Below are 23,546 nucleotides of genomic sequence, written 5' to 3'. Positions count from 1 at the left end.
TTTAAACCATGTAAGTTTTGAAACTTTGCATTCAAGTAATTAAGTGATTAACTAAGTGCTGATTGAGAATTAGTGATGAACAGCTGCTGTTAACAAACAGAATCACTGAAGAAAAGAGAAACACAAGAACTACTACAACTGACTTCAGACACAGCCTTAGATGAAATCAACTGAAATAAAATACATGAAATCTCTCAAGATCTGATTAAACAACCCCTCAAACAGCATCACCAGCTCCACTTATTAATAACCAGACTGACTTTATTTCTGTCAGACGTCTACAGAAGATCTTATTGAGAATGAACTAAGGTTTAGATGTTGATTTATTGTTTCATTTGAAGTAACCATGTTAGAGATCAGTGTTTGCTTTAGTTGGCCTCTTGACCCTTGACTTCTGTCTTTGTTATTTCTCTGGCTGTTATAACCATGTGTTTCTAAAACACATTTGTTGTAATTCAAAAGCCCAGAAGAAATGCCATCAGGTGTTAACCTGTACCTAGGTGTAAGTTGTTATACTTTATATTGATGATGATAATCATCAATTATTGAACTGTACTGAGTCTAATCTCCGATGAAATAGGTGTTGTGTAATTTGATTGATTATTGTAAATGGATGCTAAGAGCCAGTGGTTCTGTGATAATCATAATACAAAGACTTTCCAAACAGTTTGGTATTCTATGGTGTCAATTAGTCACACACAGACATTAATAATCAGAATATGAACCTCTACAATGGTGACCATAAAAAAAAATGCTGCAGAGCATGCTGGGAGCCATGGATGAGTTTTGTACTACAATAGTACCCAGCATGCATTGCAGCATGTTTTTTTTTCCGTCACCATTGTAGAGGTTCATATTCTGATTATTAATGTCTGTGTTTGACCAACTACTGGCATAGAAGAAAAATGTATGTGTACAAAATGTTTAGAAAGTCATTTTTATATTAACTGATTATCACAGAACCACTGGCTCTTAGTGTCATTTTTTACTAGAACCACTTCTACAAATTACACTAAACCTACTTCATCAAAGATTAGACTCAGTACGGCTCAATAATTGTGAATAATAATGAATAATTATCATCACCAATATAAAGTATAACAACCTACACCTAGATACAGGTTAACACCAGATGGCATTTTCTTCTGGGCTTTTGAGTTACAACAAATGTGTTTTAGAAACACACGGTTATAACAGCCAGAGAAAAGACTAAGACAGATGTCAAGGGTCAAGAGCCCAACTATCGCAAACACTGATCTCTGACATGGTTACTTCAAATGAAACAATAAATCAACATCTAAACCTTAGTTCATTCTCAATAAGATCTTCTGTAGATGTCTGACAGAAATAAAGTCAGTCTGGTTATTAATAAGTGGAGCTGGTGATGCTGTTTGTGGGGTTGTTTAATCAGATCTTGAGAGATTTCATGTATTTGATATCAGTTGATTTCATCTAAGGCTGTGTCTGAAGTCAGTTGTAGTAGTTCTTGTGTTTCTCTTTTCTTCAGTGATTCTGTTTGTTAACAGCAGCTGTTCATCAGTAATTCACAATCAGCACTTAGTTAATCACTTAATTACTTAATTGCAATGTATATCTTCTTTCAGTGAACTCAACTGAATTAAGTTCAGAGTACTCATAACTGTTAGTTTTTTCAACTTAAATGGTTTAAGGCAATCGGTTTCCTCAAATGGTTTGAGTTAAGATAAATTGTCAGGTTTGAGTGAGGCTGTGTCTGAAGTCAGCTGTATTTCCTTTCTCTCTTTTCTTCAGTAATTCTGTTTGTTAACAGCAGGTGTTCATCACTAAACTCAATTATCACTCAATTAATCACTTAATTACTTAATTGCAATGTATATCTTCTTTCAGTGAACTCAACTGAATTAAGTTCAGACTCATAACTGTTAGTTTTTTCAACTTAAAAACGGTTTAAGGCAATCTGTTTCCTCAAATGGTTTGAGTTAACATAACTTAAGGATATCTGTTTACTCAAACCATTTGAGTTAAGTTTACTTGTCGGGTATTACAGTCAAGGCAATCGGTTTACTCAAACGATTTGAGTTAAGTTAACTTGTCGGGTTTTACAGTGTGGAAGGAGATTCAGTCACTCTACACACTGATGATACAGTAAACCGACGAGACAGAATGAAATGGTATTTTAATGACACTCGCATAGCTCAAACCAAAGGAGATTTTGCTAAGATCTGTACAGATGTTCGGTGTGGTGAGAGATTCAGAGTCCTTGTCCTTGAATTACATTATTGTCAACGTGTATTTATTCTACTTATTCACCTGTATATAGCATAGCTGTTTACAGATCATTTCAAAACTCATTTTTGTGAAAGTGGAATTTATAGATCTAAGTACAAAATTAAAAAAAAGAGGAACAAATGTTGCTCTTGAGACTGAAAGTCATGTAAGAGTTTGAAAGCGCTGTAGATATGTTGTTTATGGTAAAAACCTCCTTTAATTTATTGTTTAGAAATTCTGATATGTCAGTGATAGTTCACAGATCAAGCCTGTCTGGTTTGCACAGGTGTATCGTGTTTACTTTAGAAACTTTAGAAAAAAAGTGGACAATTTTTGAAAAAAAGTAATGGGGACATGTCCCACCCATCCAACTCAAATTTTTTTTAATGGACACAATCTTTATCTGCCTGGGATGAATCAGAACCAGCAATGCCTGATTCATGAATCAGTCACTTTTTCGGTTAATGGTGTTAGGAAAAGAAGTGCATTGATTTGTGATTCAGTCTCAGTGATTCAGTCAGGAGTTCTTCTTTTTTTCATCACACTCTCTCAGAGTCTTATTTGTGACACTAGATGGTGCTCTATGCATTTTTTGTGCACACTTTTTATTTAATGAAACATTGAAGGGGAACATTTTTGGTTAACATGGTTAACATGACCAAAGTCCCTTCTGTGTTTTACTATTAGCTGTTGTGCGTGTGCACTTGGATGGAATAAATGCAGAGCACAAATTCTGAGTATACATTACCATACTTGGCCACACATCGTGTCACTTTCACTTTTACAAAAACTTCCAGGAACTGACAGACAAAACAGGAAATCATCTTTATATAGATCAATAAAGAAGCCATATTTAAACATGATCCATAAGCACAGGCATTTTCTCTGGGCCAAGGCTCATTTAAAATGGAAACTGTTCTGTGGTCAGACGAATCAAAATTTGAAGTTCTTTTTGGAAAACTGGGACGCCATGTCATCCGGACTAAAGAGAACAAGGACAACCCAAGTTGTTATCAGTGCTCAGTTCAGAAGCCTGCATCTCTGATGGTATTGGGTTGCATGAGTGCGTGTGGCATGGGCAGCTTACACATCTGGAGAGGCAACATTAATGCTGAAAGGTATATCGAAGTTCTAGAACAACATACAGTATGATCCCATCCAGATGTCGTCTCTTTCAGGGAAGACCTTGCATTTTCCAACATGACAATGCCAGACCACATACTGCATCAATTACAACATCATACGTTTAGAAGAAGGATCCGGGTACTGAAATGGCCAGTCTGCAGTCAAGATCTTTCACCCATAGAAAACATTTGGCGGATCATAAAGAGGAAGATGTGACAAAGAAGACCTAAGACAGTTGAGCAACTAGAAGCCTGTATTAGACAAGAATGGGACAACGTTCCTATTGAGCAACTTGTCTCCTCAGTCCCCAGACGTTTGCAGACTGTTATAAAAAGAAGAAGGGATGACACACAGTGGTAAACATGGCCTTGTCTCAACTTTTTTGAGATGTGTAGATGTCATGAAATTTAAAATCATCTTATTTTTCCCTTAAAATTATGCATTTTCTCTGTTTAAAAATTTGGTTTGTCATCTATGTTGTATTCTAAATATAATATTGAAATGTAAAAACTTCATCATTGCATTCTGTTTTTATTCACAATTTGTACAGTGTCCCGACTTTTTTGGAATCAGGTTTGTGTATATATATAGGGTACTTGTTTTAAATTAATGTATTTTACAACAATACAAAGAGCAATGTGTAACATTTTACTAGATTTAGTCCTACAATTAACTTTTAATTGTTGCCCACAAAATAATGTTGCTTCACTAAATGTTTAGTTAAATTTTTTTTTTTTTATAATTATTGTATAGGGTTGAACCTCTACTGTCTTTGTGAAGTGCGAGGATGCACTAGTGTAGGCAACATGGGCTCTTCAGCTCAGCTAGCCTGCCTTAGCAGCTGGAAAGCCTGCTCTTCTTTATTTTGTGTTTTTTTCTTTTTCTTTGTGAGTATGTTTAAATTATTTCTTCATCTGTTGTATACAGAGCTGCCGATATATGGTGTTTAATTGTGATCTGGCTCCATGGGGATCCATGGGGTGAAGATACGTTGTCTGGTAGACACTGGGTCTCAAGTCACCTTAGTCTCAGAGAGCCTGTCCAAGGAGCTGTTTCAGGGTAGCCAGGTACAGGGAACAGAAGCACCCTGGCTGACCTTGCGGGGGGCTAATGGACTGGAGATCCCCTATGTTGGATATCTAGTTACAGATTTGGAGATTCATGGAATCACTGTGCCACAGAAGGGGGTCGTTATTGTCCGAGATCATTGCCTGGGAACCCATAAAGCCCTGTTGGGAATGAACGTAATTGCGGACTGCTGGGAGGAGTTGTTCCAGGCTAGGCCTTAGAAAACCCTACCACCAGCGGAGAGATAAGAATGGGAAAGGATAGAGGCCGGTTGTCGTCGGGTACACATGGCCAAGGCATGGAGGAGTCAAGAAGTTATCGGGCGGGTTGCCTGCCGATACGCCGTTTCTATACCAGCAAGGAGTGAGGCTATTGTCTGGGCAAGAGTACCATCGCACGAGTGCGGGTCGTCAGGCTGGGTGCTGGTCGAGCCCCATATGGACTGCCAGAGTGTAGCAGTGGCCCATGGATTGGCAGTGGTTCGCCGAGGCCGAGTCCCGGTGAAGATACGGAACGAGAACCCTTACCCCGTCAATTAACATCGTCACCAGCAGTTGGTCCTGGTGACCATGGTGGATGCCCATCAGGTGCGAGAGGGCCGGGAAGTCAGCTTCCGGCAGGTGTGCCCTACGGTCGTAGAAGTGACCTTGGCCCAGACAGACTCATCCCTGGAACAGATCGGAAATGAGGTGCCTGCTCACCTGGCTAGAGAGTCCCTACAGGGAGAAGGGCTAGATGAAAGCCAGAGTAAACAATTGCAGGATCTCCTTACCAAGTGGCAACATGTGTTCTCCAGACATGATGAGGACTATGGCTGTACCGGCGTAGTGAAACATCAGATCCCCACTGGCGACGCCCCGTCTAGTCGTGAGAGATACCATCCAGTACTACCCACTCTGTATTCAGAGGTTCATACTCTGCTGCAGGGAATGCTGGACAAGGGGATTGTCCGGGAGAGCAGTAGTCCATGGGCGGCCCCGATTGTCCTCGTCCAGAAGAAGACGGGAGCTTGGAGATTTTGTGTAGACTATCGGAAATTAAATCAAGTCACAAAGAAATATGCTTTTCCTCTGCCGCGGATCGAGGACTCTCTTGCCAGCCTGACACGGTCTGTATGGTACTCCACTTTGGATCTTGCGAGTGGGTATTGGCAAGTCCAGGTCGAGGGGGTCGACCGAGAGAAGACTGCTTTCACCACTCCCTTTGGGCTTTTCGAGTGGGACCGTATGCCCTTTGGCCTATGCAATGCACCGGCCACGTTCCAACGGCTGATGCAGCGGTGTCTGGGTGGCCAGTTGGTGGACTCTACGCTGGTATATCTAGATGATGTCATTGTCTATTCCCCAGATTTTGAGTCCCATCTGCGACACCTGGAGGATGTGTTCCGGGCCATGGAGCAGTATGGGTTGAAGCTGCAGCCAGAGAAGTGCCACCTGTTGAGGAAGGAGGTGAAGTTTCTGGGCCATTGTGTGAGTGCCTCGGGGGTCTCGGTGGATCCCGAGAAGGTGGCGGCTGTGCAGGGCTGGGAGGCGCCAAAAACCGTGAGGCAAGTTCGGTCCTTTTTGGGTTTCGTCGGATATTATCGGCGATTCATCAAGGATTTTTAAAAAATTGCCAAACCCTTAAATCAGCTGTTGGCAGGGACTGGGCTCCCTCGCGGCCGTGGGTCTCCCTCCATTGCTTGGAGCCCGGTGTGTGAATCGGCATTTCAAAAGCTGAAGCAAGAGCTGCTCCAGGCTCCGATCTTGGGCTATGCGAATTATTCACAACCTTTCACCTTGTACACAGACGCCAGCAACCTCGGGCTCGGGGCAGTGTTAGCTCAGCAGCAGCAAGGGGTAGAGCGAGTGATCGCCTATGTTAGCCGAAGCCTTCACCCGGCAGAAAGGAACGATTCGAATTACAGTTCATTTAAGCTGGAGTTGCTGGCTTTGAAGTGGGCCCTGAGTGAAAAATTCAAAGACTACTTGTGGGGTGCTAAAGTACAGGTGGTAACAGACAACAACCCCCTGGTCCACTTACAGACGGCAAAGCTGGGGGCAGTGGAGCAAAGATGGGTGGCCCAGCTGGCAAACTTTGACTACCAGATCCATTATCGGCCAGGCCGGGAGCACACGAATGCCGACGTCTTGTCCAGACTCCCAGAGGCACAGCATACGGTGGGTGAACAAGAGTTACCGATAGGCCAGGAGGAAGGGCTGGCAGTGGGGGTTGTGGAGGTATCGGGGGCTCCACAGGAGGCTGTGCCAGTGAGCTGGGGCTGGGACCCGCAACGATGGAGGGAGCGTCAGGAGGAGGACCAGGATTTGAGAACGCTAGGTCATTGGTTAAGACGGAGGAGGGGGCCAACGAAGGTGGAACGGCAAGCCCAGACTCACAAGGTGAGGAAGCTGCTGGGGCAGTGGGCACGCCTTGGCTTGAGGGATGGGGTGATGTGCAGGACGATTAAAGACCCGAAGTCGGGAGAACAGATCTGCCAGGTGGTGGTGCCAGGAGGCCAGGTGCAGGCTTTGTTAGAGGCCTACCATACACAATTGGGGCATCAGGGGAATGAGAGGACGTTGTCGCTCTTGCGGCGACATTTCTACTGGCCCGGGATGGAGGCCGCTGTGAGTTTGTTCATTCAAGCATGCCCTCGATGTACCCTGTTTAAGGCTCGGAAGGAGGCGAAAGCCCCGATGGTTCTGATACAGGCCAGGGCCCCATTGCATATCCTGGCCATGGATTATCTGACCCTGGGCAGGCCAATGGACCACTACCAAAACATATTGGTGGTCACTGACCTGTTTACCAAGTATGCTTGGGCCATCCCGACTTTGGATCAGACAGCCAACGTGACCGCCACCGCTTTATGGAGGGCATTGATTCAGCCTTTCGGATGCCCAGAGTTCTTGCACAGCGACCAGGGGCCGAACTTTGAGTCCAGAGTGATCAGGGAGTTGTGTCGGGTGTATGGATGTACTAAGACCCATACTACCCCCTACCATCCCCAAGGGAATGGGTGCTGCGAACGCTTCAACCAGACTCTGTTGAGTCTACTGGGTATGCTGGACCAGGAACGTCAGAACGATTGGGTGAATAACCTTCATGCACTGGTCCAGGTCTATAACAACAGCGTCCATAGCACTACGGGGTATGCCCCGACCTACCTGATGTTCGGGAGACACGTGCGGTTGCCGACGGACTTGGTATTGGGGGTGGCCACGTTGGAGGAGACCTCGAGTTTAACCGAGTGGGTAGGACGCCACTACCAGCGCCTTCACTCCGCCTATGAGCAAGTTCCGGGGAGGATAAATGCTGCCGCAATTAAGAACAAGCAGATGTATGATCGAACGGCCCGAGAAGCCCCGTTGTTACCAGGAGAGAGAGTGCTGGTACGGGACAACCGGCGACAGGGGAAAGGGAAGTTGAGTGACCGTTGGGAGTCTGTTCCATATGTGGTGCAGCACCAGCAGCGGCCTGGGCAGCCGGTCTATGTACTTCGACCTGAGGGGAAGGCTGGACCAGAACGGGTCATCGCAACTTGATTCGGCCGTGCCCGAACTACCCTAGATCCCCCCTAGAGGCGCCACCAGCCCCGACTGTGTGCGTCCCACCGCTGCAAGGATGGGCCATAGTTCCGAGGCTCCCAGAGGCTGAGCCAAGGGGACTGGACCCCGGATCACCACCCAGACGGTCCCAACGAGAGAACCAATATGTCGGATACTGATTGGAGGATCGGTAAGGAAGCAGAGATATAAAAGGGGCTGGTTTATGAACAGGAAGGGTAGTTTTTTTTTTTTTTTCTCCGCTGTTGTTCCACACGATACGGAAGTGGCTGGTGTGGCGTGGATGTTGTGATTTACGGGCTGCAACGGAGAATCCAAGGAAAGTGGATATTGGAAGTGCGGAGGAAGATAAGTGCTCAACCTTTTTGTATGTTGTGTTTACATCTTATTGTGGATTGGGTTGAAGGAGCGATCCTATGTTTGGAAGGCCCCTGGGTGAAGGAGATCATTGAATTCGTATTGGGAGAGGACAACACTGTGTACTGGCGGGTGAAAACTTTATGAACATTCCTTTTATATTGTGGAGAGTGGATGACGGATGTGGAGGGAGACTAACTGCCTTTAAGAAAGAGTTACGACTGCATATTTCCCCGTAGCAGTGGGTAATCCCCCCCCCCCCCTCTCTTGTGTTGATCTAATAATCCTCAGTGCTCGTGTGTTTACTCAGGGTTGATAGTAGTGCCTTGTGTTGGAGATCACTGGGAAAGACGGAGAGACTCCGGTGTATGATATATATGCCTGCCGTGGTCTGCCCCCTGCCTTCGTCCATCTGACACGCCCCGCCAGGACTCTGAGCCCGAAACGGGAATACACCACGGATCTTCTTTCACTGAGTGTGTGGAGTGCGGTGAGAGCTGCTATATTGAAGTGTACACACGAGAAGAATTGTAGTGCCTTTGTGGTGTGTGGTGTTTGTCCGTGGCTGTGTCCCCGGTCGTAGGAAGAGATCTGACGGAGAGGAGCAGTGTATTGGTGGCGACCACAGTCTTTACCTTAAGTAAGCTGGAGCTTGGACGTGTTGGAGGCGCCTCTGGAGGAGGTTGGATGACGTCGCCCACACAGCGATCTCTGTAAGCTTTTAAATCAAAGCCTTACCCTTGCATCCACGTGACGTTGTGTCATTTGCCTTGTCAGCAACCACTGGCCTTGTGCATGTCGTCTGTGCTGTCTCTTCGACGAGGGAAGCGAAGGACAACAGCCGATCCTCCCCCGTGTGCACTCCTGCCAAGCTGGGCGGGAAGCCCAGTATTGTTTGCAGTCTCACCTGTAAGGCCCACCAGCCGTCAGTCATCGACCAAACCCGTATCTGCTTGGAATACGGACCTCTGAATATCTTCAGTGGTGAGTAGCCAGTTCACAGCCCAGCCCTGTGAATACTCACCTGTGTATTGAACTCTGTACTTACCTGAGAGCTAGAACCCCTGCACGCCAACAGCTCAGCCCTGTGAATACTTACCTGTGTATTGAACTCTGTACTTACCTGAGAGTTAGAAACCCCTGTATGCTAACAGCCCAGCCCTGTGAATACTCACCTGTGTATTGAACTCTGTACTTACCTGAGAGCTAGAACCCCTGCACGCCAACAGCTCAGCCCTGTGAATACCCATCTGTATTGAACTCTGTACTTACTTGAGAGCTAGAAACCCCTGCATGCTAACAGCTCAGCCCCGTGAATACTCACCTGTGTATTGAACTCTGTACTTACTTGAGAGCTAGAAACCCCTGCATGCTAACAGCTCAGCCCCGTGAATACTCACCTGTGTATTGAACTCTGTACTTACCTGAGAGCTAGAAACCCCTGTATGCTAACAGCTCAACCCTGTGAATACCCACTTGTATTGAACTCTGTACTTACTTGAGAGCTAGAAACCCCTCTATGCTAACAGCTCAGCCCCGTGAATACTCACCTGTGTATTGAACTCTGTACTTACCTGAGAGCTAGAAACCCCTGTATGCTAACAGCTCAGCCCTGTGAATACCCACTTGTATTGAACTCTGTACTTACCTGGGAGCTAGAACCCCTGCACGCTAACAGCCCAGCCCTGTGAATACTCACCTGTGTATTGTACTCTGTACTTACCTGAGAGCTAGAAATCCCTGTATGCTAACAGCCCAGCCCTGTGGAAACTCACCTGTGTATTGAACTTTGTACTTACCTGGGAGCTAGGACCCCTGCACGCTAATAGGCCAGCCCTGTGAATACTCACCTGTGTATGGAACTTTGTACTTACCTGAGAGCTAGAACCCCTGCACGCCAACAGCTCAGCCCTGTGAATACCCACCCGTATTGAACTCTGTACTTACCTGGGAGCTAGAACCCCTGCACGCTAACAGCCCAGCCCCGTGAATATCCACCTGTGTATTGAACACTGTACTTACCGGAGGGCTAGAACCCCTGCACGCTAACAGCCCAGCCCAGTGAATACTCACCTGTATATTGAATTCTGTACTTACCTGTGAGCTAGAACCCCTGCACGCTAACAGCCCAGCCCTGTGAATACTCACCTGTGTATTGAACTTTAAACTTACCTGGAGAGGAGTCTGCTGGAAATCAAGGGCTGAAGTGGAGTGCTGTCTAGGAAGGGCTGAAGAGTAGCATTATCGAGGACTGGAATCCGTATCTGTGGACAAAAATAGTTCGAGTCATCAGTAGTTTTAAAGTTTCCTCTCCCCTTTTCCCCAAACTTTTAAATAAATAAAATTGTTAATTTTTAATCTTGGTTGTCTGTCCGTTCATTGGGGTGTTGTGGGACCTCCTCGAGGTGGAAGTTAGAGGGAGGAGCGAGACTCGTTAAATTGGTGGTCCGCTCTGACCTGCGACATAAACTTTGAAGTATAGTCCAGTAAACTACTAGTTTAGTAGTTTTATACTGCAAGCTTTCGCCTAATGGTTAGAGAGTTGTACTTGTAACCTGAAGGTTGCAGGTTCGAGTCTCGGTGCTGGCAGGAGTTGTGTGAATGAAGGGGGGTGAAGGAACAGTGCTCTCCTCCACCCTCAATACCCATGGCTGAAGTGCCCTTGAGCAAGGAACTGAACCCCCAGTTGCTCCCCGGACGCTGGATCTATAGCTGCCCACTGCTCCGGTTGTGTGTTCACTTCTCACTGCTGGGATGGGTTAAATGCAGAGCACCAATTCTGAGTATGGGTCACCATACTTGACATGCTATAATGTGCATGGTTGCCAAGAGTGTTCACACGTGAACATTTTATGAACCTGTAGTCACAGTCAGATCTCACCTATGTTTGAAGTTATGCTGTTTGCATACCCAATCCACCTGTGTGATCGAGTTCAAGCCAAATAGTGACAACGACACCTACTAAGGTCACAGAATACAATGGTCACAGAATTCGGTGTAACAAAATTAAATGTTGTAGTCATATTAATAATAATAATAATAATAGTACATTTTATTTATAATGCGCTTTTCTCACACCCAAAGCGCTACAACAATGTAAAAAAGTCATTGTAAAATGTTGTCTCTTTTGCAATGCATTAAGCATGGTGTGTTCAGTCATTAAACTGATACATTATGACTTTTTCTGGGATGTCATTTCTCAAAATTGAGTATTAGCTGATTGGCAACTAATTAAATTTAGTAATTTACAGAAAAACAGATTGTACTGTTTGTTGTATATATCCTATGTTCTTAGAAGTGAATTATGGTTAACAGTTACATTTCTTCTTTAGGTGTGTCTGGTTTTGATACAGATCTAGAGTCAGTGATTGTGATGGAGGGAGATTCAGTCTCTCTGTACACTGGTGTTAAAACAAATCAACATGAAAAGATTAAATGTTTTTTTTATGACACTCGCATCACTCAGATCAGTGACTATCTCAGTAGGACCTGTACAGATGTTCAGTGTAATGAAGACACTGAGAGATTCAGAGACAGACTGAAGCTGGATCATCAGACTGGATCTCTGACCATCATGAACACCAGAACCACAGACTCTGGAGAATATCATCTTGAGATCATCACCAACAGCAGCAGCATCCACCGGCACCACATTATCAGCTTTGTCGATGAAAAGGGCTTCAGTGCTCCCATCACTGGCGAGTTTATTTCAGGCAGTAAGTTCATTTATCCTTGAGCAGGTTTAATGCTTTTTTTTTCATTGTGGCCTGTCTGAAAAAAAGAGCTCTCAGTATAACACATTTGAGATCAACTCCATCACTGTTGCATGCTCGTCAAATGAAACTCATTTGTCTGTGTATAGCTCACAGGTTGAAAGTTACTAACATGAACAATGCGTAAAATTAGTCAGTGTTTTATTGAGCACCAGATGGACCCATTTATTAGTTCACTCAAAAGCATACAGCTGATAAAGTCTGAGAAGTGCATGACATGTAACGAAAATCTCAGTAAAATTAAAAGTCATTGATCTGTAGTAACATTGACTTCCTTTTTTAATTACAGAAGGGATTGTGTGTTTATTTGCTGTAGCAGCAGCATGTGTTCTTCTGGCCATTACAGGTGAGAATTGCTGGTTGTGTGTTTTCTGTGTTTGCATGTGTGATGTAGTATTCACCAGTATAAGTGAATTTAATATAGTGATGCCTTTTGAATATGAATGTGGATTTTTAACTGCAAGTTAGAAATATTGTTTCAAATAATTGGCAGAAAGTCACATGATGCAGTTTTGTTTTTGCGTGCCATTTAAATAGAAACAGCCAAATTCTTCCTGAAAAGTTGTGGGTATTTTAATCTTTGAGTATTTTATCATTATGACTGAAACATCAATCCTGTTAATTTCTGTTCAATCTGTTTTCTTTCAGGAGAATGGTGTAGAAAATTTACCTGTTAAAAAAGACCATCCTGCATCCCTCATTAAATAATCTGGTAGACCTATACTCCCCGTTCACAGAGGAAGAGTTCTATTTACAGTATTCATGGCCATAGCCAGGCTTTGAACATTAGTGAGGTCCAGGGGGTTTCTATAATAACCCACTTATTAAAGAATTGTGCTATAATAACAACCGCACACAGCTCAGGGGAGGCAGAGACCAGCACACTCGGATGAGAGTTAACACACAATTCTTTATTAATTGTTAAAAACATAACACCATCTCATAGAACACATTACCCCCCTTTTTCAGTCGAAATTGGTCCACATGCAAAGCAGACGAGCTCACGTCAGGTGAGGAAGATACACAGGAAATCCTTATCAGTTGCATGCCTCAAAAAGACATAATCAGCCTCTCCAGTCTCTTTATCACTTAAACAGTTACCGGTTGCATCGGTCAAGTGCTCTCCTAGCCCGAAATCATATCCCTAACTGTCTAACACATTTACCCCACCACTGACTGTCTATCTTCATATATAAAATATATATTAATTCTATAAAATAATGGATTAAAATGAAATGCATATAAATCACACATTTTTGGTAAATAATCATGACTAATTGATTACTAATATATTGTCATCATTTCACACTGAACCTCCAAATGAATGTATAAACAACATAAAGATGGTATATTTTTAATATTTAATGACATCTCTTTACAAAGTCTCATTATTAACAATTTTTTTGATAATACTGCTGATGATGTCTCTATTAAACGCATCTTCCTCTCAATTGTAGCCATTAATTATAACCCATTCAACATTATAGTATAATTATTAAGTGCTATTTTTTTACATTTATCTAAGCTCTGAAAAATATAACAACTTTTAATTTAATGTAAAACAATCTTCACATACACTATAAATTGTATATGCATAAACTATATAAATTCATCTTTATTCAAACAACAAAAGTTAATCAGCGACTAGAAGAGTCGAGTGATTTCTCTTCGTTTCCGTGATTTCCATCAGTGATGGACTTCAGCAAGTTTCACTTTAAAAGCAATGCTGTCTTTTTAAAATCTGATGTGCTTGAGTGATTTCCGACACATAAGGTTTTTATCCCAGCTCTTTATGATTATTTTGGCCTTTATAACTCATTTAAGGCCATGTTTAAAAAATCACTCGCCAAAACTGTGTATTTTGACATAATTATGTATGCTTTCGTAGTTAGAAGTGCTACTGGCACACGCGGCTAGCCAGCATTAGTGGTGGAAATTATGATTCTTTCAAGAGATTCGTTCATTTTCAGTTCGTCACCAAAATGATTCGTTCACCGATTTGTTCAGTGACCATTTCTTCGTATTACACAAAATATTCCAGCAGGTGGCGAAAAAGAGTGTCATGTGTTATGTCTTAAGTCAAGGAACGTATTCACTTGTTACAAAAACTGATTTGGTTTTATTAAAATGTGTGCATTATAATCGCATTCAATATGAACGAAGCACAAGGTTTTCTTGCATAATTAGCATTTTAATTGTTTTGTCAGACAGTTCACATATTAGCCTGTAAATCAGAGATTAAAAGTGGAATTATGTTCTGTATGGTAAATATGAAAACAAGTGTATGTGCACAGTACCTATTACTGCGTTTTGCATTTTGCGAGATTGACATGCTAAATGGCCAACTGACCCGGTTTACTCTCATTCATTTCATTCACGAATGACATGCATCCGTTCATTCAACTCGTTCGCGAACGACATGTGTACCAGTTCAGTCATTTCATTCACGAACGAGATGTACGAAACCATTCAATTCATTCACGAACGACACGTGCACTATAAACGACACGTGCTTGCACTGCTGTGGAGGGAGGAATTTCAGTTAAAGAGAAATATGAGTCAGTGGATTACGTGAAAGATAACGATTCATTCACCTAAAAGATTCATTCAAAAAGACCGTTCATGAACGACCGTTCATATCACTAGCCAGCAGTGTTGGGAAGGTTACTTTGGAAATGTAATAGGTTACAGATTACAAGTTACCCTGTTTAAAATGTAATAGTAGTGTAACTTTTTCAATTACTTTGTTAAAGTAATGTAACTAATTACTTTTGAGTACTTTTTGATTACTTTTCTAAATTTGTGAAAATTAAAGAATAATAAATAAAAGCATATACATCAACTTAAATACAGTTATCTTATAAGCATGTGACGTATTCTGTGTACTAAACTCCTGAAACATTGGTGTTTTTTTGAAACTGCTGTCTCTGTATATAGGTTGAAAACACTGCGAGCTTCAGTAGGCCTATGTGTAGAAAATGAAACCATGTCTTTGCCATTAATTTACAGGAGGGGCGGACTGGGAAAAAAAATCAGACTGGAAAATTCAAACTCATACAAACAAATTCATGGACAAATCTATTTTTTATCTATTTTAAATCTTTAATTTGGGGACATGCAAAATAATTAAAAGTTCTCTCCTAAACTGCACCTTCACTTCCATTTTTCTCTTCAGTCTCTTTATTTTGCCCTGTTATCCATCTCTCTCATGACTTTAATACTCAAGATTGAACAAAACTATACTTTACAATACAATACTCTACAATATCTTTATAGAAAAATCCTAATACTGTACACGAGTCATATTTTTCCCTTACAAAAATTAACCATGCTTTTATTAGCCTATATAAAAGTCAAATAACCTTGTTTAATTTTTTTTTTTTTTTGCAAATGGATTTGTATTTATTTTTAAATAAAACATTTGTAAAATAATTTTACATTTTTGGTTATCACTGTTAAACAATAGTAACCATTTTCTCTGGATTTATAGTTAAATATTAAAATGTTAATTTTCGTAAGGGTTGTGTTGTTGTCTGTCGTAGCTCCCCCTAAACCTATAAAAAAAGATTTTTTTTCAGCTAAATTACTACTGTAACATTACAACAGATAATAATGATGTCCTTTATATAGTATTTTGAGTGATGACTGGTGAGCAACGTGCTGCTGCTTGATTAAATAAATAAAAAACAAAGACAAAAAAAGCATCTTTACAGATGAAACTGACCTGAAACCCTGAACAGGAGTTCTGCTTCTCTGCTCCAGCTGTTCGCTTCCACAGTCCACTCTCTCTCTCTCTCTCTCTCTCTCTCTCTCTCTCTCTCTCTCGCATTGATTACTCGGAGTCTGATCCAAACCGTTTGGCGGAGGCGCGGAGAGCGCGCGAGTCATGACTAACAATTCATGATTTATTAGAGATTTAATTATCAAATGGCGGATTCGCAAATGATCGCTTTAGTACATTCGGCAGGCAATTATACAATAATGATATTAAATAGCGGGCAAAATCGGCTGCGAGGTCACCGGGAATTGTCCCGGTTCTCCCGGTGTCCAGTCCGCGCCTGATTTCCACAGACACGCAGAATGTGCAAGTCATATATTGCATTTTTGGGGGTTAATATTCACAGACACTAGTCTATGTCATGTTTTGATTCAAGTGTACTGACCTACTTTTGATTTAGTCATCCAAAATGTGGCATATTCCGTCGCTTATAGGCATTCCGTTTTTATGACTGGATTCTACGAACCAGACTGTATTTCCGCATCCCGGAAATTATTAGGGCGGTATGTCTCAGAATAATCAGTGCAATTTGGGAAAGAAATCAGTTAAATCTGTGTGTGGATCTGTGTAAACATTCAAATGTAATCCCCTTTGTAATCGTTAAAAATTTCATAAGTAACTGTAATTTAATTACTCATTTTTTCGTAGTAACTGTAACTAATTACAGTTACAATAATTTTGTAATTAAATTACGTAACGCCGTTACATGTAACTAGTTACTCCCCAACACTGCTAGCCAGCATACATTCAGACGAACGCCAGACTTTGATTATAACCAATTCGTCCAGTCTGCGCTATTTCTGTGTTATGAATGATAACACTGTATTTATACTCGTGTTAAACTAGACTTGTGGATATCTCATAACTCCCTCACACAAGCTCTTGCCAATGCCGCCATCTATTGATGTTGCATTCTTGGTAGATTGTAAGTTAGTTGTTGCCAGGTTTACACAAAACCCGCCTTACTCTACTCAAAACAAACCCAAAACTAGACCAATCGCTTTTCGAGGGTGTCCCCAGTTAAAAATCACATTTTTTGACCAGGTTCCCCTTCGCATTTCAGGGGATAAATATCATCTTATTGGAGTTGCATCAACCTGCGAACATGAAAAACAACCCTTGGCAACATTTTTAAAGTAGCCTAATTCCACGGGAAAAGCGTGGACTTGGCACTGTTGCGTCTCTTCCTTTCTTTTCCGGCTGGCCCGGGCCAGTGTTGACACCTTGTGGACAAACTGAGTTTACTAGTGCAAACGTTTCAAAGCTGCGATCGGCACGTACTCTTCTCACTGGCCAGATGAAGATGATTGGTGGAGCCGCATTCGGCCCGCGGGGCGCCAATTGAATAGCCCTGTTTTAGACCATTGGGTGCAGAAGATAAACCATACATATTTTGACGGTATCGACTCGGGTTCGAATCCGCCTTTTGGCCAACTTTTTTCTCCCTTTTCAAATCACATTAGAAAAGCATTTATTTTCAATTAAAATGAAGTAAACAATCAAAAAGTTGAAAATAAAGTATTGGGTAGGGTAAGGGTAGGTGTAGGGAGGGCTTTATTGTCCCAATATGGTGGCATCCATTTAATCATTTGAATTCAAATTAAAATTTACACATTAATTATTGCATGCTGTTTTATAATGTACTACAATACTGAGGTGCAGATAATAGCCACTATTTGCAATATGTATTATAAATAGCAGAAAATCCACTTAGTGTAAATAGCATATCACTAAAAAAATGCTGCTATTAAATCAGGGAACTACATTAACCTTTTCCACTAGGGGCACTTGCGCTACTAACTTTTTCAGTTACTGACGCAAAACATGATTTGATCGCACAAATTATTTATAGTAAGCCGCTCTGGATAACAATGAACAATATTGAAACTGTATTGCATACAGATGTGCCTTTTTTTTACTTGTCATCTTTTAAACCACATGCCTTCTTGTTTTATTTCTTACAGTACACACAGTGCATTGCTCCGTCTTGGCACCTTAACCAAGGGCCGCAGCTGAGGTTAGAGGGGCCCTGGTGCAGATTGTACAGTGGGCCCTGTCTGAAAGTGTTTAATTTGTACTGTACTTTGTTCTATTTATTTATTTGTGCTATTTACACAATGGTTAAATTTTTTTAAGTTTGTAGGTGTCCAGAAACTAATTTAAAATAGCACTGTGTATTTTATTTTACAGTGAAGACTATGCAGTCAAACCAAAATGTATTCAGACACCTTCAACATTTCTCACATTATCACAGTTTATTTGCTATAGTTTAGATTTATTGGTAATAAAATATGACAAGAACTCAGAGTTAAACTGTTTCAAAAACAAATTCCTCTTGATAATGTCAGATAATTTTGGTAGAAAGATATGTAATGGAATCAACCAAAACGTCAGACAACTGTCAGTATGACAATATTTACACAACTATCAATACTTTGTTGAACAGTTACAAGGCAAGCAATGTCACTGGTAGTCTAGTATGAATAATTTTTGGGTACAATATTTCACAGATCACTGTACTTTGCTATACTCACTTACATAAATGAACAATTGTCCTGCAACCACTAGTAAAAAATATAATCAGTTATATCTGATTTTTGGTTTGACTGTGGATAAATTCTTGTTAAAACTACAAAGTAATTCCATCAAGAGCAGTGAGTGATTTACTTTCATTTTCATTCATTAAAGACACTGACAGCAGAGCTAGTAAATTAGGTGCGGTCACTTTAAGAGACAGTGCATCCATTATAATGATACACATCCGATTTCTTTTTCAACTCTTTACTTTCACTTAAGACTAACAATTATTGCTACATGTGTGACTGCATCATATAATTACTATTAATTAATAATATTGATAGTTCATCATCTAGCTGACTACGTCTTGTATTATTATTATTATTTTTATTTTTCTAAAATCCTGTCAAACGTGCACAAACTACTAGCTACTACTAAATATTGTAGAAACATAATTTTCTGTAAAGTTGCTTTGTAACGATTTGTATTGTAAAAAGCGCTATACAAATAAACTTGAATTGAATTGAATTGAATATAACCACAGACTTTTTCGAACTCACTTTCCAAGACAGGTATTTTGACATATTTGTATGTATTTGTCGGTACAAAAGCAAGAAGACTTTGAGACGGGTCTCTGCATGTGCCCTGAACACCAGAACACCGCAGTGCTGAATTGAGCTCTTTCGCATCTTTTTCTGTTTGTTTAAACTGCGATTTGTGTTTGTTCGTTGAGTTGCAGGAGGACGCGAACGTCCTGAAGGAGAGCTCGGTTCAGTGTTGCTGTTCGTGAGACGCGGCTCTCTCGTGCGCACCGAACACAGCGCGGGAGTAACCAGCTACTCAGTTCAGCTTTCCCGCGTCTTGTGTTTGAATGCTTTAAACTCAAGATGAAGACAACTTGATGTGTTGAATGCTCAGAGCACGTTATAAAACGTATTCTTAAAATACACATTTCTGTAGTAAATCATAGCATATTGGCTAAAAAATAAGGCAGGTAAAAAAAAAAATAATAAAAAAAAACAGTGATACATTTGCAATCTCATAAAAATTAGGGTCGCAATGGCCTTTCATAAGGTCACATACTGTATGCGACCATTTTGGTCGCAGTGTAGTTCCCTGTATTAGTGTAAACAGCCGCTGCCTTTTTTTATTACTGCCAGACTAATGCCGGCGATGCAATGTTGCCAGATATTGCTATTAAAATAAACAAAAATCTATAAATAATTAAAACAAATGGAAATTATTTCAAATATTTTGGAAATTAGATACGATAAAGTTATCGCTGACCCTAAACTGCAACTTCATACTTTATTAACTTTCTAAAGTATCAAATTAAGTGGAAAAAATGAGTCAAAAACGCTTACAAAGGCTGCGTCTTGTGATTATTTTCATACCACAGACGCTAAAAGTTCTGAATTATACATGCAGACATTCATATGAGCAAATTAGTCAATCAGAGAACAAATTTTATTTTTGAACATGAAAAATGTACCCCGATAGCTGGCTACGGCCATGACAGTATGTATAATTCTGTCACAACTAGGTAGCTTTCAGATAGTGTCATAAAGTGCTAATGTAATGCTTACATCATAGTGAGAACTTGCATATGTTTGTGCATCATGGTGGACCCTGGCTGTTTTGCATCCTCTAAAAAGTGAAGCTGACGTTTTCCTGACACCATCTCTGTATGTCCCCACATATAGCAGAATGACAATAAAACTGAAATGACTTGATGCTTTTCACTATTATTTATTTAGTACAGTTTTGAAATGCAACTTATAATGCAAAATAGTCTGTTGAAAATAGTGCAAACAACATGCAAACGGAGGACTATAGGATAGTGGAGTCTGACTTCTACATATTATAATACTCTGAAGATCTGCTCCATACCATGCTGGCTAGAAAAGAACTGGCCTCCATGGGCTTGTTTTTTCTCTATTTCCGTCACCGATGGAGTTTTGGTTCCTTGCCTCTGTTGCCTCTGGCTTGTTTAGTTGAGGACACTTCATTTCTGGCAATATTGTCAGCTTGATTGCACGGATACTATATAACTTTAACTGAAAATTTTACATATTGTCCTCTTGCATTATCAACTATTTTTCTGTTTAACAGTGTAAAGCTGCCTTCTCACAATCTGTATTGCATAAAGCACTATAAAGCATAAATAAAGGGGACTTGACTTGCTCCTGTAAGTGACTGATTACAAAGTCTTGTTTTTTATATTCCACCTTCGTGTGGAAATAAATCATTGTAAATTAATTTTGTCTCTGCTATTTAAGTACCTGTTTTTTTTTTTTTGTTTTTTTTTTGTTTTTGTTTGTGCATGGTAGTAAGTTTCCATTCCTGCAAATGTTGAGTTTCACATTAGCAGGAATGGAAAAAGCCTTCACCTGTATGCTGGGTTCACACCTCTACCATGCACTGTCAAATGCACATCAACCACAAATGTTTATTAATAGGCACATGTGGTTTATTTCAAACTAGGAAGGGCCACTGTCCTGCAGAGTTTAGCTTAGTTCTTAACTCTGCCCCTTGAGGTTACTTTTCCAGAATTTGTACTAAGTTCGGACGCATGGTGGCTGTGTGGATTCTCAGCAATACAAAAATTGTCCATAACTTGCAAATGTAAGAGATCATAAACCAAAACCAAAAATGCTCAGAGGTGCTTATGAGTGAAAGGGACTGAAAAGACCGATGATTCATCTCATGCAGACAGGCGCATACTCCACGTGAGTGTCCTCGGTGGGTATCTGTAAAAAACACCAGCTGAGAAGTCTAAAAACTCATGTAGTGTTTTTATTCATAGTTGTTAATATGTGACAGATCAGCATAGAAGCACACACAACTCATGCACACAATGCACAGAAATCAAATGAACTTACTAGCTGTTGTGCATTTTGTTTGCAGAATGTTGGATCAGCGTAAGTGATCTCTACTTTGTGAATTTGAACTGTTACATTAGCATCAACATCACCTATAATAAAACAATGCATTATAAACAAAACTGCAATTTAACTACATCCATGTCATTTATACAATGTATAAGAATAACAGCACTAAGTGTTATGTATCTAGTTTCATTATAGATATATACACAAACTTATTGCAATATAAGCATAGTTGGGAGGAATTGTGTAAACCAAATACTGCATTATTTCCATTGTTTCTTATACACTTGCCTTCAGTTTTTTTGTGTTTTTTGTAGATGCAGCAGATCCCGACTGCAGCTACAATCAACAGAGATCCAGCAGAAGCAGCAGAAGTCAACACGTGATGTGATGTAGACTTTTCATCCAGTGCTGTAATCATAAAGAAGTGATTGCATTAGCCTGATCTACAACAAGATACAGAGACCAGGTCAGTAAAAACACACACACATATCTGCGCTGCTATACCTGAACATGGCTGACAGAGTTGAGTGATGTCCAGATGTGTGGTCTGGTTTCTGATGGGATTGTTGATCACACAGCTGTAGCTGTTTTTCTCCTGATATTCCACCTCCAGAGGTAGAGAGAGACTGATGCTGAGATCAGACACACTGATGCTGGACAATAAACTGTTTCCTTTGTACCAGGAGAGAGTCACATGACCCACATTCACCACTGAACACAACAATGAACAATTCTGCTGTGATGAAGATGATGATGAAGACGAAGAACAGTTTGAAGAGTTATTGCTGATGACAGGAACAGGAAGACGAGCTGAGAAACATGAGTGAATAAACAAATACAGGTAACACACTGTCATCTCACACACTGAAATAATTTAAACATGTAAGTGGTTGCAGTAAAATAAAACGAGAATATGCAAATGATCTCTACTCACCAAAGACAGAAACACTGAATGTTTTTGATATCAGTTTTGCTCCACTTATCTCTAGTTTATAGAGTCCAGCGTGTTGAGTTGTGATGTTTGTGATGATCAGAGATCCAGTTTGATTGTCCAGCTTCAGTATGTCTCTGAATCTCCCATCAAGAACATCATTATATGTGAAGAAAGTTTTAGTCTCTCTGTTGAATTTAGCTACGAGTGATTTTTTGCCTCCAAAATACCATAGTATGTCATCCTCTTCATGCATTTCTGTAGCATCAATTTGTAAAGTAACTGAATCTCCCTCAATCACAGACTGTCTTTCATTTGTCTGTGAACCAAACCCATCTGGAGAAATTGAAAAGGTTTTAAATCAGATTTAGGTTCTTATTTGAATTGAAGATTTGCTGCGGAAATGAGAAGAAAAGCAAATGCAGATCCCCAATTTGAACAGCAGCAGTAGCTGATGTTCTGAAACAAAAACTAATAAAATGGCATAACATGCTTTATAACTTACCAATCAGATGGCTCCAGCACAAACAGAACAAAAGAAGCTCGTAAAACATTTTCTTTACCCGTTCTCTGTCTGATCCAATAAGGCTATCTGCTAAAAACATGGCGTGAATCCTCCCACACGTTCGACTCTCCTAATGCAAACGCACATGATCTGCATGTTATATAGTAACATAAATATACCTCTGGCTCTTATTAAAATATTTGATGCTTTAATAGCCAAAAAAAAGCATACAATTTGTTCAATCTTTCAAGATTTTGTGGTGAAGCAAAGATGGATTTTAAAATAGTCTATAATCCTTCAGTTGTTGTGAACCTTAAAACAGTTAAAATCATCTTTGATCGCACATTGCTAGTCTGAGGTGAGACAACAGCAGCTCCTACTTAGCATCGAACTGAAACCTTCTGCGGTCTGATTTCCTTAGAGTCATGGTTTGATCTGATGGGTGGACAAACATCTTATGCATGGGGTTTAAGTGCATGGGTGTTTACTTGTAGGTGAAGGGCTTCTTCCTGCTTTAATGTACCTGATAATACATCCTCTTCATATAGAACAACTTGAAATAAAATTGAATCCATCAAAAACCATAAAATAGCCACAGGCCAGACATTATTAATTATCATAAATCATTAATAAACTTGACTGACAACTGATCATTTTTCAACACTCACAAACAGTTGTTTACTACACGTTAAACAGACACTACAAATTCACAAGATGTATGATAATGCAAAGCTGGTGAAACAAATTGACAGCAAAATAATGCGATGTGAAGAGGATTTTCTCTTGGTTAAAAAATTCTTATTTTT

At 40.6% G+C, this 23,546-nt stretch overlaps 2 protein-coding genes across 2 annotated transcripts in view; one reads left to right on the top strand and one right to left on the bottom strand.

Annotated features, from left to right (window-relative positions):
• The window catches only part of LOC132160265 (carcinoembryonic antigen-related cell adhesion molecule 3-like), a 387,492-nt gene that overhangs the window by 137,501 nt on the left and 226,445 nt on the right, over positions 1–23,546 (top strand). The gene's annotated exons all lie outside the window — the stretch shown is intronic.
• The window catches only part of LOC132159255 (SLAM family member 5-like), a 151,750-nt gene that overhangs the window by 122,945 nt on the left and 5,259 nt on the right, over positions 1–23,546 (bottom strand). The window contains exons 2-3 of the mRNA XM_059568792.1: positions 22,239–22,359; positions 21,809–22,114 (exon numbers count right to left, since the gene is read on the bottom strand). Coding sequence (XP_059424775.1) covers positions 21,809–22,114; positions 22,239–22,359 — 427 coding nt within the window. The remainder of the gene's footprint in view (positions 1–21,808; positions 22,115–22,238; positions 22,360–23,546) is intronic.

The sequence above is a fragment of the Carassius carassius genome, chromosome 16 (genome assembly GCF_963082965.1).
Source record: "Carassius carassius chromosome 16, fCarCar2.1, whole genome shotgun sequence".
Lineage (NCBI taxonomy): Eukaryota > Metazoa > Chordata > Actinopteri > Cypriniformes > Cyprinidae > Carassius > Carassius carassius.
Note: the sequence above shows the minus strand (reverse complement) of the source record. Positions and strands in the feature narration are given on the sequence as shown.